The sequence below is a fragment of the Dermacentor variabilis genome, chromosome 1 (genome assembly GCF_050947875.1).
Source record: "Dermacentor variabilis isolate Ectoservices chromosome 1, ASM5094787v1, whole genome shotgun sequence".
NCBI lineage: Eukaryota > Metazoa > Arthropoda > Arachnida > Ixodida > Ixodidae > Dermacentor > Dermacentor variabilis.
In genome coordinates this window covers 100238013-100256534 of record NC_134568.1, presented here as the reverse complement: position 1 = coordinate 100256534, position 18522 = coordinate 100238013, and the positions used below count along the sequence as shown (strand labels likewise).

The following is an 18522-nucleotide window of genomic DNA, read 5'->3' as shown; positions in this document are numbered from 1 at the left end:
TCTCGCAAGCTCACGTATCACTACCAGCACGTAGCCAAAGCAGTCTCGCCCGCCTCACGTGCGATTGGCCGCTGGGCGAAATCAAATATCTCATTTGGCGCTCGGTTCGAAAACTGGCGGTTGAGGCTTTGCATGGTCGGTTAGTCCCGATGCTGGAAGTTTTTTTGCAATTTTTGCCGAGTTAGGACGCATCCCTGTGGCAATATTTCTAAACGTGAGTAGTTATAGTATTTGTGTGTGCAATTTGAATGGCTGTAAGCTTCTGCATGGTGCGGTGCCGTTTTCGCTGTAAACGTCCGGTTTGAACTTGAACACGTTTTACAAAGGCTTACTGAAAATGTGATTGTTTTCATTAAGCTGCGCGAAAGGTGTGTTTTAACAGTGCGTCGCCTTGCGAAGAGCGCGTCTGCTTTTTTTTTTTTTATCTTACCTTTTACTGCTACATTTGATTTCAAACTGACTAACGGTCATCGTTCGTTATCCGCAGCCAAGACGCCGCCACACAATGGAGAACTACGTCAAGGTGGAAAAGATCGGTGAAGGTATTTAAACATTTTTTTTGCCATTTGTGCTCTCCATGCAGAGCAGCATACTTAGTTCAGCCAGACATTGGTGTGAAAGCTGATTATTGTACTTGACTTTGAGTAATTTGTGTTTTGCTTTGCCAATTTGGCACTCCAGCCATCTGCTTTTCTATGTGAACATGTTTTTTCGAAAAAAGAGGTCATTACACGAAGCCTGTGTGTGATTTTTGTAGGATGCATGTTCCTCAGCAATTTTTTCGTGTACTGTTTAGCCAATAAGGCGTGCACCGTTTGAAGCACTTTACTCCCCTGGAACAAACGGTGAGCTAACCTTTCGCGAAAAAAAATTAGAGAAGTAATGTATCTTTCGGAACTACTAATAAGGTTGGAATTTGTGGACCAAGGAAAACCGGTATTCAGTGTTGACCCTCTCTGACAACATAACTTGACCCTCTCTGACAACATAACCAGGGCATTACTTACGTGCTATAACATCGAAATGCTTACATTTCGAACATTTGCTCGTATCTATAGCAGCAGCTTAGAGTTGCACGTCTCGGATTTCGTATGGTCATGCTCATACTTCGAGCATTTCCTGCAGTAGCAAGATAGTTGTGAAATTAGTGCTGCTTTCAGGATTTCCTAAGAGTCTGTAGAAGCTTAAATAACGTGAAATGCTTACTATTACGAATTTGTTAACAGCAGGAAAGAGGCACGCCACATTGAATGTTGTAAAGCCGTTTCATGCACCTTGCGATCACAGTAACAATGCAAATGCTTAGTAAACAAGTTTGGCATAGAAGCACCTATTTGGTACAAGGATGAAATTCCACCTCTATGTTGGCTCATGTAAGTCTGCTGTTGATTGCTCACTCTCTTAATCATTGTAGGTTAAGATAGTAATTTTTTTCCCAATCCAAAATTTAAACAATCTTTATTTTTTCACTCACCAGCTTGCTTCTCTATCACATGAAAATGAGAGTTTTTGTGATGCATTGTGACATGCATTCGGCTATCGGTGATCCCCTAGCACTCACTGGTAGTGCAAAATGTGCCAGCCTCCATGTGATTCAAGTATAGCTTTTCAATCGCTGGGCATGTCCTCGCGAGTTCAATTCTCAGCCATGGTGGTCACACTGTGATGGGGTGGAAAGCAACAATGCTAGTTTGCTGTTCCTTACCTGCATATTAAAGAATTTAAGGTGGTCAAAAGTTAATCTGGAGCCCTCCACTGCACAGCATTTATCATAGCCATCTGCATTGTTTTGGGGCGTTTGCTTGTTATTCCAATTATTGTACAGTGTTTATGAAAGCTATTCAGCTTGATGTTTCTGTTGCTTCGGTGCTACTTCTTTGCACAATGTACAAGACATTGCAGGATCTAGGGGAAATTGTCTGCTGTCATTCAGGACGTGTTTACTGCTTTTATGCAGCCTTTTACTTCAACAGTTACAGTTCATTTCCTTGCCAGACTGTCTTGGGGCTTGTTTGGTATTCCTGTGGACAGAGGTCATCACATTTGTCAGCATTCGCACGGGACGGAAGTTGATGTGTTGTCCATTATGCAGTGTTGAGGAGCTGTGAATTGTTGTGAAGTCCAGCATTATAAAAATAGGGTTGAGGAAACATTACAGTGGTAGCAGTCTGTAACCTGGGTTAAAGGAGCATACCAACTTCAAAGAGGAATTTGCTTTTATGTGTAGCAATATTCATATATTGCACACATTCATGGCAGTTCTTCTTGTGCCACACTCTGCTCACTAAAAAATTTTTCTTCGCTCATGTACTCTAAGCGATATTTACTCTGTGGATTCTGAAGGTGTGAGCAATCTGTGACAGCTAATTTTTTGGAAATGTTGCTTTCAAATATGGGTGTTCGAATATTTGAAACCTTCAAATAATGAATCGAATAGTCACTTCATTAATGCAAATATTTTGAAAGGTCAACTGTACCCAATTAAATATCAAATTGGAGAAAAAGTACAGTAAATTTTCGCCACCACAGGCATAGTATAGACATCAAACATGAGACTGGAGCAGGCTACGTTGCTTAGGTAGCCGTACTTTACAGTCATTTATACTCTGAAGAGTCCTGGGCATGCGAAGAAACTACTTGTTTGCTCCTAATGGTCCATTTGTGCTCTTAAAAACATTTCACAATACACTACATAATTACAAAAAGTTGCAAACTTTAAAGGGACACTAAAGGCAAATATTAAGTCAAGCTAAAGTGACAGGTTAGTGCTCGAGGACGTCTAAGGCTTCAATATCATCAAGAACAAAGCTTTAGTAATTGAGAAATCAAGGTAAGTGCACAATGTGATTAGGGACTCCCCCGGGACATTCAAGTACTAGCCTGATGACGAAGGCGCTCCTCATTGTAATTCTGTCACTAGTACTCAAGCACTTGTAGTAAAGAGATATTTGTATTGCGTTATAGGACTAAGGAAAATGCTATTGTCCAGTTCCATTTGATTTTTAGAATAAAGAACTCAATGAAGTTACCTACGGGCAGTCGAAAGGTTTCGTTATCTCTGCTCTGTGATGCCCGCACTTCCGTGTTTGAGTAGTTTAGTTATCACGTAATGCTGCGCAGGTTCTGCTGGCTCGCGAAACTCTCGTGAACTGCAATTACCATAGAATGCCACATCCACGTCATGTCGCTGGTTGCCTGAACTTGACTTGTCCGCGCCACTTGACCATCAGCAGCTGCAGCGGCGAATCCAGTGCTGTCTTGGCTCGCTTTCTCCATGGCCGTGCATTTGTGTTTCGTGCAGAAAACTGTATCGCCATCTGTCCGGCGTCATTTTACTCACCGACTGTAGTCAAGGGCAGTGATGGCTTATGCAACGCCAGCATTCCCCGCTCAGAGTGGCCGCTTTGAATTACTCTAAAGGTGTGCGAACCCTTCAGACGCAATTTTCTCATAAACAGTCTTTTCTTGGGACAAAACAAGCGCTGCGAGGTTTCTGGAATGGTATTTAAGCAGTCCACATCAAAGTAGTATTTGTGTTTGGTAGAACACCGTTTTATAATAATTGTGATAATGGCTGTTCATTATTCGAAAACTATTCAATTCAGTTCAGGCACTATTCGATTCGGTCTTAAAATCACTATTTGCACACTCCTACTTTCAAAGGGCTCCTGCTATACCAGCCACCTTTCTTATTGTTTACTGCACACTTACAGTTGTGACACGTCTGCAGGTACATATGGGATTGTATACAAGGGGAAGGACAAGCGTGATGGGAAGATCGTGGCACTGAAGAAGATTCGCCTTGAGAGTGAAGACGAAGGTGTTCCATCTACAGCCATACGAGAAATCGCACTGCTCAAGGAACTGAGACACAAGCACATTGTTAGGTAACCTTCATTGTTATTTTTGTGGGTGTTCATTATTACTGCATTACTGTTGAACAAATCTGATGTAGTCTTTGACACTTTCATCCTTAGTGGCCTCTGTTATGAACTGTTCAACTTTTGGCACATTGGGAATAATATGTACTAGTGAAGGAGCCCACATCCTGGTGGACTCCATGCGGTAGGATCTGCATGGCGGCTGCCAAGCTGATACATAAAAACAAGGACCTCGGCACAATCAAACTGATTTGCTTACCAGGTCACACTGGCATCTGGGGAAATGCACTCGCCCACATGGTGGCCACTGTGCATGCAACATACCAGTGCCACCCTGACAGTGAGGCGAGCATTGGACCCGAACCAATGGACTGGAGTCTATCGGCAATCCACATTACAGGAGAGCTCAAATTAAATTTGCCCCACCCCATTGGAAATTAAGAAAAGCGGAAAAAATCACCTGAAGCAGGTTGCAAACTAAATCTTACCCACACCTGCACCTCGTACACAAAATAGCTAAAGAGAGATATCCAGATGAGTGCCCGTGGTGCAGGGCTGAGGCCACGCTGAACCACATCACGTGGGAATGCGCTGAGGCGCCTCAGGAAAACATTAACGAAACCACTTCGTGAGAGGGATGGGAGGCCTTGCTCAGCTCGAAGGAGGTGGCCCAGAGGGCTGCCATACTTCAGGCGAGCTGAAGAGCTTACACCAGCGGAGCCTTAGAATAGGGGCCCCGACCAGCCTGAAGTCTGCTCGTCACATTTTGTACGGTAAAAGTTTTCTACTACTACTAGTGAGGTTAGTACAATAGTACCTTGTCAGCCCCTCTTAAGCTTCTCTGTCTGTCTGTCTGTCTGTCTGTCTGTCTGTCTGTCTGTCTGTCTGTCTGTCTGTCTGTCTGTCTCTGTGTGTGTGTGTGTGTGTGTGTGTGGGTGGGTGGGTGGGTGGGTGGGTGAGTGGGTGGGTGGGTGTGTGTGTGTTTTGTTTTTCATGCATACTTAGATGATACAATTCTATGCTGCAGCATTATGAAATAATTAAGTGTTGATGTGGGATACAGCCACTAGGGTAATGTGAGCCCTTGTATCTGCACATCAGTCTTTGAGTACCTGCCCCAAAAAGAGAAAACGGGTTGTGCTCACATATGTGGCTTTGAATTTAGATTTCAAAGTTTCATTGAGATGCTGATGTTGACTGTCAAGGGACTGCATTGTTTATATGCTTGTACCTGGCATCAGCTAGATACTGGCATTACAAATTGGGATTTGTGCACAGGTATTCTGGTGGTTGCTTGTGTGTCTGTACACTGAGCCATTGTACGCTGTGTTTAGTACCACATCATCAAGTAGTTATATCTTGACATTAGGCTGCACCTGGCACCAGTGCTAAGGTGTCTTTCATCCTTTTTCTTTGGCTTGAAAATGTTCTAAAGTTCTCTACCAGTTCAATGTACACTAAACAAACAATTTGTCTGGCTAGACTGGTAGTGTGCCCTTTCAGAACTTTGTATAGTACATTTGTTTGGCCCAAAAAAGATGGCTTATTGGTGAAAAAAAAAACAAGCAAATTTTTTGTTTAAATTTTTAACAGCAGTGATGAAATTTAGTGAAATGTTACAGCTTTTGTGAAGCATTTGCAAATTTGTGTGTGTGTGTGTGTGTGTGTGTGTGTTTTTTACCAAGGAGAAATCTGCACTTTGTCAGCTTGAGATCTTGCTTATTTATAAATGCATTGAAGTGAATAGTATTGTTCAACTAGCTAACCACAGCCTAACATTGCCTCATCTATGTTGGCATCATCACCAATCATTTGCTTGAGTGTCTCCACCTCTTTTTCCCCCCCACTGCTGTCACTGCGAGCGACCTGTTTTTTTTTTTTTTCATATTCTGGAAGTGTACTCTACAAACTTATACCTGTGCCACACAGGCGAGGTTAATGCCATTAAAAGTTTAAGACCTTAAGTTTCTTAATGTCATTATACTTCGATCGCTGCTACACTCTCATACTTAATGACATTAAATTTTGTGATGGCAATAGCTGCAGTGAAACGGTTAAGTTTGCTTGCCAATCGTAATACAATAAAAAACAGATACCTAGGGAGCAGATGTTTAAGAAATGGCATGAAAAACATGAATAGGCATATTGTATGCAGTTTACTTCAGGCATGTCATTGTTGCACCCAGCCGTAAACTGTATGAAGCCAAAGCTAGCTCAACGGCCAATCCATAGCATAGCCAAAGCATTGAAATTGGAAAAATGGCGCTCACAGCTTCAAAGCTTTCAAGCAGTGATGCTGAAGAATTTGACCGTGTGCTGCAGTTTGTTCTGGCGTATATGCTTCTTCGAGCCAAGCATCATCGAGAAATTCGACCAACAAGGCAAGGAGCCACCGCTGTGCAGTCGAACAGCTTCTCCGGGCTAACGTGCTCATGATTAGTGCTCTAGCCGTGCGTAGCGGCAAGATCCCCTGCTGATCTCTACAAAAATAAAGAGCTCCTTTTAAAAAAGTGAAGAATATATTAGTTGTTTTTATCTACAAGTTAGCTTAATATTGTCAAAATGTGGTCACCATAGCCATGGCGAGTACATCGGAAACGAAGTACGCATTCGATGGCCAAGTGAGTTGTAATAATTGTAAAAATGCACTACGCTGCGTGAAAGAGCAATTTTGTAATGAAAGTGAAAAATATATTAATTGTTATTCACTAAGAATCTGTTTAGTCTCATCAGAATATGGAGACATTGGGAAAGAGAGTATGCACTTGATGACCAAGTGAGTTACCAGAATGCACTACGTCGCGAATGGCATTAAGCTTTATTGCCATTAAGCATGTCCATGTGGCACCCCGCAAATGACATTAAAGTTTAAGGCATTAGCCAGTTAATGTCATTTTCTGTGCCCGTGTGGCAAGGGTATTAGCTTCATGTCTTCAGTGTCAGCATAATGCAAGAGGTTGGGCGAGAGTTTCTGACCTCACTTTTTCTCAACCTCTTTTTCTGGGCTGCTGCCCCCACACAATTTCCGGCTGCCATATGCACTGATGGAAGTGCTGCGCCATCTTGTGCGAAACTGTTGAGCTGTGCCAACTTGCACCACACTAATTTCGAATGAAGTCGCCAAATTTAGCAGGATGTGCGTGTTCATTGGCAACCACACAGCCTGTTGCGTACTCCAGGGTAGTGTACCGTACTGCTGCCGAGAAGTAGCGACGCCTGCCTATCGAAGCTCGACCGACATTACTTATTGGGTAGCGTGGTGTTGTCGGCGGGCTGCAGGCATCCGGTAGATCATGGCGACCAAGCAGTGGCGAGACGATTTGCTAGTGCGAAACTTGCACTGTTTATTCAAAGGTAGTTGAAAGGAAATAAGAAAAGCATGAAGTATCAAGTATGAAGTCTCTCAAAGTACATTTCGGAGCCCTTTAAATAGCTCTCTACAAATGTGGGCGGGATCTTGCTTCCGTCGATGACACGTGACAGGCACGGAGAGAGGGCCCCTCCTCCTGCAATACCGAGCACGGGAAGGAGAAGTCGATCCTCTTTTCGACGAATCCGGGGAGAAGGTCGGGTGAATGACCCCTCCGGCGCCGTGGGGTCCGGCCAAGAGAAGGTGGAGGGGATGAGATAGCACACACGATGCCACGGCCAAGAGAAGGTGGAGGGGATGAGCTCGCCCGTAGGCTCCGGCTCAGAGGGTAGGGTGAATGACCTGTCGCCACGTGGTGTCAGACGCCAACCCTAACAAGCCATAGACATGTGTTGGCTAGTGCCAATGCATACTAAGCCAATGCCTGCTGAATGTTTTATATAAGTGTTATTCGTTTGCATATATGCGGACCAGCTAAAGGTGATTTGAACTGACGCTCATATCATGGGGCAGGCGGGAAGGAAAGCCACGCTGATTGAATAAGGTCGTACAATTTGCTCAGTCTGTAGCTCATAAGTTTAGTTATACATTTCAAGTTTTTATACATTTCAAATGCGGTGCGTGTGACGTTCTAAATCTATTTTGCACATGCACCGCGTCTGGTTACTAGGATGATAGTTTGGCACGCTGACAAACGACCTGCTTGCTTTCCTGAAACTTCTTGGTCACAAATATGCAGTGGCAACTGCACTTGTCACTGAAATTTGCACTCTGGCTACACTATTTTATGCACAGCCACACCACACAAAATCAGGCTCTTGCCTCCGCAAAACGCAAGCCAAGGATGTAAAACTTTTTATTTAGTCAACCTTAGCAGCCAAATGGTGGTCGTAGTTTAGAAGTTTGGTAGAAACTTGAACCTCCAAAATTGCATTTGCGGCAACAACGTTCACGACGTAACTTGTGCAGATTGGGTCCGAAAATTTTAGTAAGCCACCGTTTAGTGCACAAAATATCGGTTGCCATTTTACATTGGCTTTATGGCGCGTGTGGCAGAAATGTGAATACACCCAAATAATTGAGCTTATTTAACATATTGGTTGGCAAAGCAGATTGAAAGCCAGTGAACATTTGCATCCCATTATTGTTTTCAAAATTATCTTAGGAGCTTCTTTTCTCAATTAGTGATGTGACATACTGGCCAACATGGTATGACCTAATATGTTACTTCTCATTTATTCTGTGGTATTTTGCTATCATAACTTAATCAAGGTACAAACATTCACTGTACCTTGATGGGTGCTGTTCATGTTGGCCACTGTGAATATTTCTCTATCATTGTGCACAAATGCGTTTAATTAGTTAAATTTGTAAATTTACCTAATCAATGAGATGTCAATGAAAAAATTTATCAGCCCTTCTCTATGAAGGAGGAGCAGCGAAGCTGTCTTGTGTTTTACCTCAATCGATGCATCTATGTATATGTAGGTATTATTATTATCATTATTGAAGGACAGAGACAATGAATACATCTTTTAACTGTGGAGTAATTTATTCTTTTATGAAGTGGGTGACATGTGCAAGTACCGCCGCATAGCATACGGGAATTCCACGATATTTAAAACTTCACTGTGAACTATGTAATTTTTTGAAAAATAGATGAGACTCGGTGTAATGTTAGTCATCTTACCAGCTAATTGTAATATAATTTGTTTCGGGGTAGTTTCAATAAAACAAGTTGCCATTCTTTTTTTTTTTTTTTGTAACTATACTCCCTCCGTAGACGACCATATATTGACAGCAAACGGGAATTCTGTAACATTTACAACCTCACTGTGAACCAAATAATTATGACAAGTGAATGAAGCTTGGCATTCACGAGAAACTGGAGACAAAGGTTTTTTCGTGTAGACGTGTCGCGTAGATGGACAGACATCGACCACTGCCAGAGGGTAGCTATATACAGCTTTGCTGTGAAAGTTGTGGATGCCGTTGAGAAATGGACAACAGCATTTAAAGCAACCTAGGATTTGTGAAGACCTCTTTATTTCAACGAAAAATAAAGCCGGTGCAATAAATTTTTAAAATGCTGTTACCGTGACGGTGCTTCTGCGCACCAAAGATTGCGTCAATCTTTACGCTCCAGTATGTAACCTAATGGTGGTTCCTGAGAAACCCGTATGCGTTTCCTTTGTAGCTTCAGGCTACATTCGGATAAATGACACTTTTTCCCCATCATGAATTTTGCTCGCCTAGCGAACTTCTGCAGAACTGATTTGCGCAACCTAATAGAGTTCTGCAAAGTCAAAGAGTACCTTTTCTTCATCTGCCTGTATTTCACTCATATTGACCTTTACCAAGCTGTTCTAAGACGAGTATTTACTGCTCCAGAATGCACATTTCATGCTCCAAAGTGCCTAATGCTCCCCAATGAACGGGACATGGATGTAAAAAATGCCTATATCATGTGCATTGGGGGCATGTTAAAGATCCCCTAGTGGTCAGAATTAATACGGAGTCCCCCACTACCATGTGCCTCATAATCAAATCATGGTTTTAACACGTAAAACCCCAGAATTCAATTCAGTTCTGACTTATCCTAGAATTACCTCACTATTGAAGGACATTGCCTTGCGAATCTTCTGCTACAAATTTTTTTTTTTTTTTTGTCCTTCAAGTATAAGTGGAGGTTGACATAGTTATCGCACCAATGAGCGGATTTCTCTCCTCTTTCGTCTCTGCTATTGCGCTGGGAGGTGCAAAGGGGAAGCCAAAGGGGCAAAGTCCTGCCCAAAAGTTAAGTGTCACGGCGGCGAGTAGGCTTGTCACAGCACTCCGTGGCGGCCATGATAAAGTATGCTACACGCAACTGTAATGTGTATACGAGCGGTGCAACAGGAGCCTCTTCTACTAATCAGCAACATTTTCTTACTATGTTTAAGAAGTGTTTCAGGGCCCCTTTAACGCCTTGTAGACACTTTTTGAGTTTCCCTTTCTTTTTTTGACATATGTATTCATTCTGGACGGATATTAGAAATTGTGTGATAATCACTGGCAAACACTTAAATCTGCAGTATTACAATCAGGTACATGTTGCAACTGCAAAACGAAAGTAATGCTTCAAAGGGCTCCTCACCAGGCCACATACCAAATTTTGGTTATATGTTGGAAATCGTGTGTCCTCAGTGGAGTGTTCTACCACAAGAATTTTTGAAATTGGTTCAATATTCGTCAAGATACAAATGTTAGAAGTGTTGCTAACCCATTACTTCAGGAGGCAAGCTTCACTGCCAACATATACACTCTCACCACTTGCCCAGTCTGGCAAGCAAAATTCCCTTCCTACGTTCACCCATGCCGGAGCCGGAGGATTGCGTCACATACACGACACTGTCCCTGCCTCCTTCTGCTTTTTTGTTTTTGCTGCGCGATGCACTTATGGTGATGGTCTCGCATGCGAGCCCGCAAGCTGTTGCTTTTGTTTCATTTTGGTCTGTGCACAATCTTGCAAGCTGTGCACGAGAGCACCGGCATTGTTGTCTGGCTGCTTCTGTGAACTGGATCCCTCAGTTCATGCATGTTTGGAGACGCAGTCCTGGCTTATGGGTCCTTACTGCAATACACCATGTCGTCGTACTGCTGACACCAGACTAGTCAGTGCCACATGAACACTGCGGTAGACACAAGCGGATCAAAGAGAATTATCAGACACTAGAACATGGTAGAAATGACATACTGTAGCCGACCGATTTTCCGGACTCCAAAAATTCAGACTTGATGGATATTCCGGACTTTCATAAATGCACCTTCAAGGTTCTTATAGAGCTAACGCATTTTCTAGACCAATTTTTCGGACAACATAAAGCCAGAAATTTGATTTTCTGGACAAAATTTGCCTCGACAGACCAGCGCTATGAGTCGGAGAGGACACCATGTTGAATCTTGAGCCGCCTGAATAGCTTCGGATCGGACGTGAAGTGGCTTGGATTGGTATAGTAATTTGATTACTAAGTATAGGAGGCGTCCAAATCCACGCGGCAACGGTGGCGCCTGTTGTAAGAAACGCCAATCTTAAAGACCATGCTTTGGCCTGTAGCCTACAGCGGTAGCGATTTTGAGAGCCGGAAACCAGTCATGCGCGGCCAGTTTTGGAGACCACCTATGCCAGGTGATGCTCACAATAACCACCATCATCATCAGTTTTGCCTCTGTGTCGTGGGTAGTGTCGGGCACGTTTTTGTCCAGCAGTGATCCGCTGGCTTTTATCCAGTACACTGCAATTGAAATCATCACCTGCCAACACTAGCCGCCGTACAACATATTATCGCTATTTCAGTGTGTTGTGGCCGGTCATTCAGCGCAACGCCGACGTGTTCTCAACGCCATGGCCCCTACTCTTCACCCTCCTCCAACGAATGTGTCAAAGAAGCGTGGAAAATATTTGACCATGATGCTCAACAAGAAGGCCGCCATCATCGGGCTTATCGAGCAAGGACAGACCCAAATCGACGTCGCGAAGGAGTTTAATATCTCCAAACAGACCTATTGGGTCTATTGGAGACGTTGCTGCTCGGCCTCCTCCTTATAGAATTTGTTGAGGGATCAGATACATGAATAACTGCATTGCCAATGCCAAAGATGCTGCAAACGAATTCTTGAACGCTACACACTGTTAGGACAAGTAAAATATGTATTTTTTAATAAAAAGAATAGACTCGTATTTCCCGAAAATTGCGCACGAAATAACTGATGTCAATGCTTCTATTTTCTTTTGTCAATTTAATAAGTAAAGAAAATATCACATGAACTTATGAAATATATCAGTTCGAAACCAGCAGAGCAGTGCATGCTGCTGATATGAAAAATATAAAAGCCATGAAATGAACAAGTTGAGGACAAATATTTTAATGAAACTTTCTCATTCAAGAACTTTGTTTACATTTTTGTACATATGCAATGACCAGGGAAGAATCTCAATGATGCTATCCTTTGTTCCAATGTATCGCGCAGGAGCAGCTGTCACCGGTTATGTATTGTAATTGCACTTAAATTATAGTCTTAACAGAGAGAATATATAGAGAGCAGAAGTTCTGCAAAATATACGAGGGCGATGCAAATGAAAGTGAGCCAATGTGAACATATGAAAATCGGGATACTTTATTTAAAAGTAGCCTCCATGAGCATTTAGACATTTGTCGCACTAACGAGTCACGTGATCCCCTTCTCATCAAAATCTTTGGGTTGCTGCTTCAAACTCTTTCATGTCATCGTCCCACACGAATCAGGTTCCCTTGGGCTGTTATTTCAATTGCGCCGTAATGTGCAAGTCCCAAGGCGACAGGACTCGGCTGTATGGCGGATGTTGCAGCGTTTCCCACTTGAACTTTGCCAATTTAGTGTTAACCACGTCAGCGACGTGGGGACTGGCATTGTCGTGGAGCAAGATGACCCCATTCACCTATTTTCCACGTCGTTTGTCTTGATTGCAACACTCAGCAAATCCAGCATTTGACAATACCGGAAAGGATTGATAGTCTCTCCAGGTTTAGCGAATTCAATCAGTAATGGCCCCTGACGATCCAAAAAAAAGTCAGCAACACCTTTCCGGCGGAAATGACTGCCTTTACTTTCTTTGGGGGTGGTGAATTCGAATGTTTCCATTGTAAGCTTTGCCATCATGTTTCAGGCCAGAACATGGCGGCGACGGCAGGAATGCGCCTGGAGTGTACATATAGTTGCTATTGCAATAATATAAGAGTATCCGACAACTGAAGTGTCCCATGGCCCATTACTTTCCGAAAAAAAAAAAAGTTGCAAAATCAAACTTTCACCATGCGACAATTCGCTGCGCCGCAACAATGTCCTAACCTTTTTCTTTTGTGGGGCGGAGGCACCGAAATTAAAAAAACGTGAAGGAAAGCATGTTGACCACAATCGAATGCCTATTTAGGCACCTAAAGTGGCTACCAAAGGAATATTGAAGAAAATGTGAGATGCTTGGTTCACAGAGAACGATATGCATACTGCTCGGTATCCTACACCGGTGAGACAAAATTTTCCGGAGAGATTGCGCTCAAGCGAACGCGTTGCAATCCGTCGAGTCCCCGCAGTGCTGGCGGCGAGCGACTATGCATTGTATCGTTTTCTCGTCTGCTAGCCAGAAAGCGTCCAAAACTCTGCCAGGCGAAAAATCCACTCAGCCAGAGAAAAATGAATGCGCACCGAAGTGCGCCGCGCGGTGTTCAGGGCAACACGAGAAATACGCAGTGCGCCTTGACAGCCCACGGGTAGCGAGAACAAGAAAATTGAAGAGGCTCAATGTGGTCCTCGCGAATAAAAGTCCCAAAATAAATAAGAATGTAGTTACCTTTGCTGGATTTAGTGTCTTCACATGGATGCTTTGGTGCAGGTGAAAAAAAAATGTTGATATTCTTTTCTCTGGCATGACAGCACAAATGAACCAGCACAACGCTTCATCTCATCAGACCTCACTGCGTGCTTTGTCAACCTTATAGTAGTACACTCTAGTCAACTTGTCTGATAGTGTGGTTATTTGGCTTGTCTCGTATGGTCCGTTCTACGATTTTAAAAAAGTCAATGCACCTTTGGCATCAAATGTTTATGACAACATTAAACCCATGAAGTTCCGGAATTGAAAATTTATAGCATGACTTTTGAAATGTCAATGCACCTTTCACATCAAAAATTTATAAACTTTACACCCATAAAGTTTTGTAATTGAAATCCATGTGCTCCGTTGATTCCGCGGCCTCCATGAGATGCTGCGACGAGCCCGCTCACCATCAAAATGCCCTTGGAAACTTTGTGCTTGGATGGGGCTCCTTGCTTTATGTGACTCCCGGTGCATGGGCGTTGCCACGAATTCCAGCCAGAGTTCAAGTTCATTTATTTACTACTTACATGGAGTTTCACATAAGTGGTTGGGACAAGGGAAAAAAATCTGCATTAAAAACAGCTTGACTAGCCCCACGTCCCCGGTTCACTAAGGCAGCATGACAATAAAAGAAAAATGCATTTCAACGTCGGTGTCAAATTAGAAAAATGATATCACAGAAGACCTATTTTACAAAAAGTGAAATTTAACTTAACATATTTAACACTGTATGCTTAATACAGAAGTGTTAGAGAGTGTGCAAACGTTTTCATGAGAACTCTTGAATTTATTTAATGTCTTCGGCAAGCAATAACTTAATGATTAAAAGCCATAGTTAGTGCGCAGCCGTGGCACATACCATTTTTCCGAGTGTCTGTTTAGGTGCGAAGAAAGATTTAATTGCAAGTTAGCTACACTGTGTATATAACTGCGATTTTTTTCAGTATCAGTTCTAAACGAAAGTAATAAAGTGCATTCATATAGCACATTTAATTTAATTACATTTTATTTAATGAATAGTTCAGAAGTATGCATTGAATGGTAGGCTTGCAACAGAATGTAAGGCCTTTTTTTTGTAGGATAACAAGATTATTTATGGATTGCTGTGTTCCATAACCCGAAATTAAGTTACAATAGCGCAGATGTGATGAAAAGAGTGCCTTAAATATCGAAAGCTTTTGAGGAACTGGCAATACACGCTGACATTTTCTCAGTACGCCCAAGACCTTGCAAAGTTTGTTTTGTATATGTTCCATATGGTGATCCCATTTGATATATTCGTGAAAAATTAGACCTAGAGATTTTACTGTAGAAGAAAATTCTATTTTATTATTATTCAACATGAGATTGAAAGAATAAGTTAGCTGTTGCAATGATCTCTCTGAAGTGTGTTTTCGAGCATAAAAAATATTCTAGACAAAATCCAGAATGATTTCTGGTGACAGGCTGTTTTGGTCGGTGGTGCATAACAGCACGAAAAAATTTCGGGTCGGGGGGGCTGAAGCCCCATAAGCACACCCCCCCCCCTCCTTGGCTACACCCCTGGCGCACTTGTGCGATTGACGTCGACTGTCCAGCCGGGAGTGCAGCGTGTGGTGGTGAAATAATTTTCAGTCACAATCGTTAGTGTGCATTGTATGCACTGTGCTTGTCAGCTCAGAATGGCCAAGCCTGGTGGGGGGCCCTTTTCGACGTATAACCCGCCTCCTCGTATAACCTGTACCCCCAATTTCAACACCCCAGAAATAAAAATCTGCACGTATAGCCTGTGTTAGCACACACTGTGTTAGCACGGTTAGCACCATTCTTCTGTGCCATCCTACTGCAAAACGGCATTTTAGCTGAAAATTGGGCCAGGCCTGTGCCATAGAACGCATGAGAATGAAGGCTATGTTCCATTGATGCTGCCTTGCTGATAAAACTGCAACCAAAACTTCAAGCGTGCTATCATCATCATCTTGAAAGTAAACTGAGAGGCCATAGCCAATGGATATTGCAGATATCGTCTTTCCTCCATTCACTGTTTTTGCCAGTTTTCACTCTTTTGTTGCATTTTGCTTCAGTTTATGTTGGAATGTACTACCGCTGTGTGGTTGTTTGCACTGCAGTTTAGGTAGTCCTCGTGCTAATGTGGTAACAAGCTCATTCAAGGACACTGCCGGATCAAAAGGAAGCCTCAGATAATATTCAGTCACAAATTGTTTAGCATACAATATATACGCATGTAATGGTCGCTTCCAGAACTTTGTGGAAAAAAAAATCCCCCAATTAATATATTTAAAATTTACCCGTGTATAAGCAGCACCCTTGATTTTTGATAAGGTTGTCACTGTTATCTGTTATGTGGTGTGAGAATTCCGAAGCTTCTTTCTTTTTTTAATCAGTGGCAAAACAAGGCAGCCGTGCAGAGTTTTTGGCGCCTCCAAGTAGCAAAACCACAGCCTCAGATCTAGTGGCTGCCTCAGAGACGCTGCTGTTGCTGGTCTGTGGGGCATGATCATTTATTCCAGGCAGCAGGTGATGCGCTACGAGAATAGCAAAAAGATTGTCTGAGCAAGCACAGGTGGTCAGTGCTGTAGTTCAATATAGGCAAGTGCTACTGAAAATATTTACGAAAAAGTATTTTTCTTCTTGTAATGGCTGCACCCCCGATTTTTACCCCAAATGTCTGAAAAGGACATGTGGCCATTACACAAGTATATACCGTAATTGTTGACGTGGCGCCATTTTATAAATACCCCGCGATACGAATACTTAATCGCTGACGCATATTTTGTATATTAGGGAAACTTTTCTCGCTACATTGCATGATCGGGAGAGCAGATTATGGTTGTAATCTAAACAGCTTTCACGTGATCCAAGGCATAAATATGCATCAAGAATTTTGCATGTTAGTTGTAAAGAAAACCGTCATAACTGTAACTTTGGTTTAGTAGTGCACGTCCAAGAGCATCGTCTTCCTTACACACCCTAATTTCACAACTGTTCTGAGTTTTTTTTTTTCGTTTTTTTTTTCTTGTTTGTTTGAAGTGTCGCGAACGCCTGTTGCGAGTTGGAATTGTAGAAGCAGCTTTATACTGCCTTAGGTGCTCAGGGAAGGTCATTCAGTTGGACATTATAGAAGCTATAGTACGGTAATTTTTATTTCAAATGCGTGATTCATGCTCGTAAAGCCGGCTCCCTTGTAACAGTCGAACCTCGCAATAACGAAATGGGTGGGGAACGTGTAAAAGATTGCTTTCGCGAGAGTTTCGTTGTTGCAAAATGAGACAGCACAGATACGTAATGCGTCGCAGAACTAAACTTTGCTGTCAAAATTCTGTTAGCTTACTTTGGCAAGCTGTGCTTGAGAATATAGAACCTCATTGCCGACAGTACAAAGTGCGTCGCATGCGTCGATCAGCAGTGGCAACACTGCCATGGAGCAATATTCTCGGTCAATTGCTTGCAGAGATATGATCATTTTTGCGAGATATTGTGTAATGCTGCAATGGTCGTAGAGCAACAGCTCTCCACGCATGCAGCAGCCTTCCTCCAGTGTACGCTGTCGCCGTAGGCACCGACGCGTCTGGTGCTGAGGGCGAAAGTGATTGTATGTTGTATAGACTGTTTTTTCGTGGGCGCCACCATATTGCGTAAAGACCCTTAAACTTCGTAAAGTAGCGCCAATCTCCTCCTCTGCCTTCACTCTTCATTTCTCCTCTTTCACGCTCCCTCTTTGACCGTGGCGCCGCCTACACTGCTCGAGCATAGCAACGGCACCAACATGGGCTCCTCGCCACTCCGTAGACACTTCTCGAGCAAAAATGGCGCTGATGCACGGCACGAGGGCCCACGTGACGCTATTAGGCTAATAGCGACGCGGCGTTGGCCTCTGCCAGAGCGCGCGAGGAGGAGGCGACATTCTTCAAAGCGTGGCACTACATTACGAAGTTTAAGGGGCTTTAATATTGGGTATGCTGTGGCACCATCTATGGGCACTCGGGCAGGCTTGGGCAAGCGCTCAGTCTTGTATGTTAGGTATACACTGGGCGCTGGTTTCTGGTGTTTGTTTTCGCACTCGTGCAGTCTATTTAATATGGCGTGGCATTTTCTATGTGGAAAACCGTTCCGTGAGACGTGCTGAAGTGGTTTAAGTCAGTATGGCCGGACTTTCTGCTGGCGTTGAGGCAGATGGAGCACACGTGATATGTGCGCACGTGTTTGAGCCTACAATCAGGCTCGGAGATCAATTGTGTATTTCTGAAAATTCCATTCACTAATGTGACCTTATAGAAGTATTCTTTAGTTCTAAGCTGTGGTTTAGGAGCAATGAAACACATGCGACGATTGTAACAGCATTGGTACCGTTCTACTACGGTAGAAGTTGTGCTGTTATACTTTGACAAGCGTTCAAACTGTTAGTGGTAGATTACATTGCGTGACTACTTGGTTTGGTGGACGTGGTCTCCACCCATGAATAAAATAGTCTTGGCTAGTAATAACAGCATACATTACAGTATAAATTACACTTGTCCAGCAAAGCGACCGTTTACAAACTGCACAAGCTTCTGAAGCAGTGGTAGATGCTGGATTACAGATATCTTTGCTCTGTATAGCACATGGTCCAAGCATGCAACATCAATGTTTATAGATCTATAAACATTGTGCGGCATGACCATGCGAGGTCACATTGCGGCGTTAGCCCGTTTTCTCTATTTTGTCTTTTTCGAGAAAGATGACAATCGATTTATTTTTTCGGTTTTGTTCTCTATGATGCACTCACCCATATTACGGAAACTTCGTCCTCACAAATAGCCGTTGCATTCTATTCATGCGATCCTTCTCTGATGTTACGGCTTTACAGGGCAAAAAAGGCAATGCCGAAGCATATAGCT

At 43.1% G+C, this 18522-nt stretch overlaps 1 protein-coding gene across 1 annotated transcript in view; it reads left to right on the top strand.

Annotated features, from left to right (window-relative positions):
• Positions 1-17: 17 nt before the first annotated feature.
• Positions 18-18522, top strand: part of LOC142581801 (cyclin-dependent kinase 1-like) — a 48860-nt gene continuing 30355 nt past the window's right edge. The window contains exons 1-3 of the mRNA XM_075691257.1: positions 18-214; positions 488-542; positions 3731-3887. Of these exons, the coding sequence (XP_075547372.1) occupies positions 506-542; positions 3731-3887 (194 nt within the window). The 5' untranslated portion in view covers positions 18-214; positions 488-505. The remainder of the gene's footprint in view (positions 215-487; positions 543-3730; positions 3888-18522) is intronic.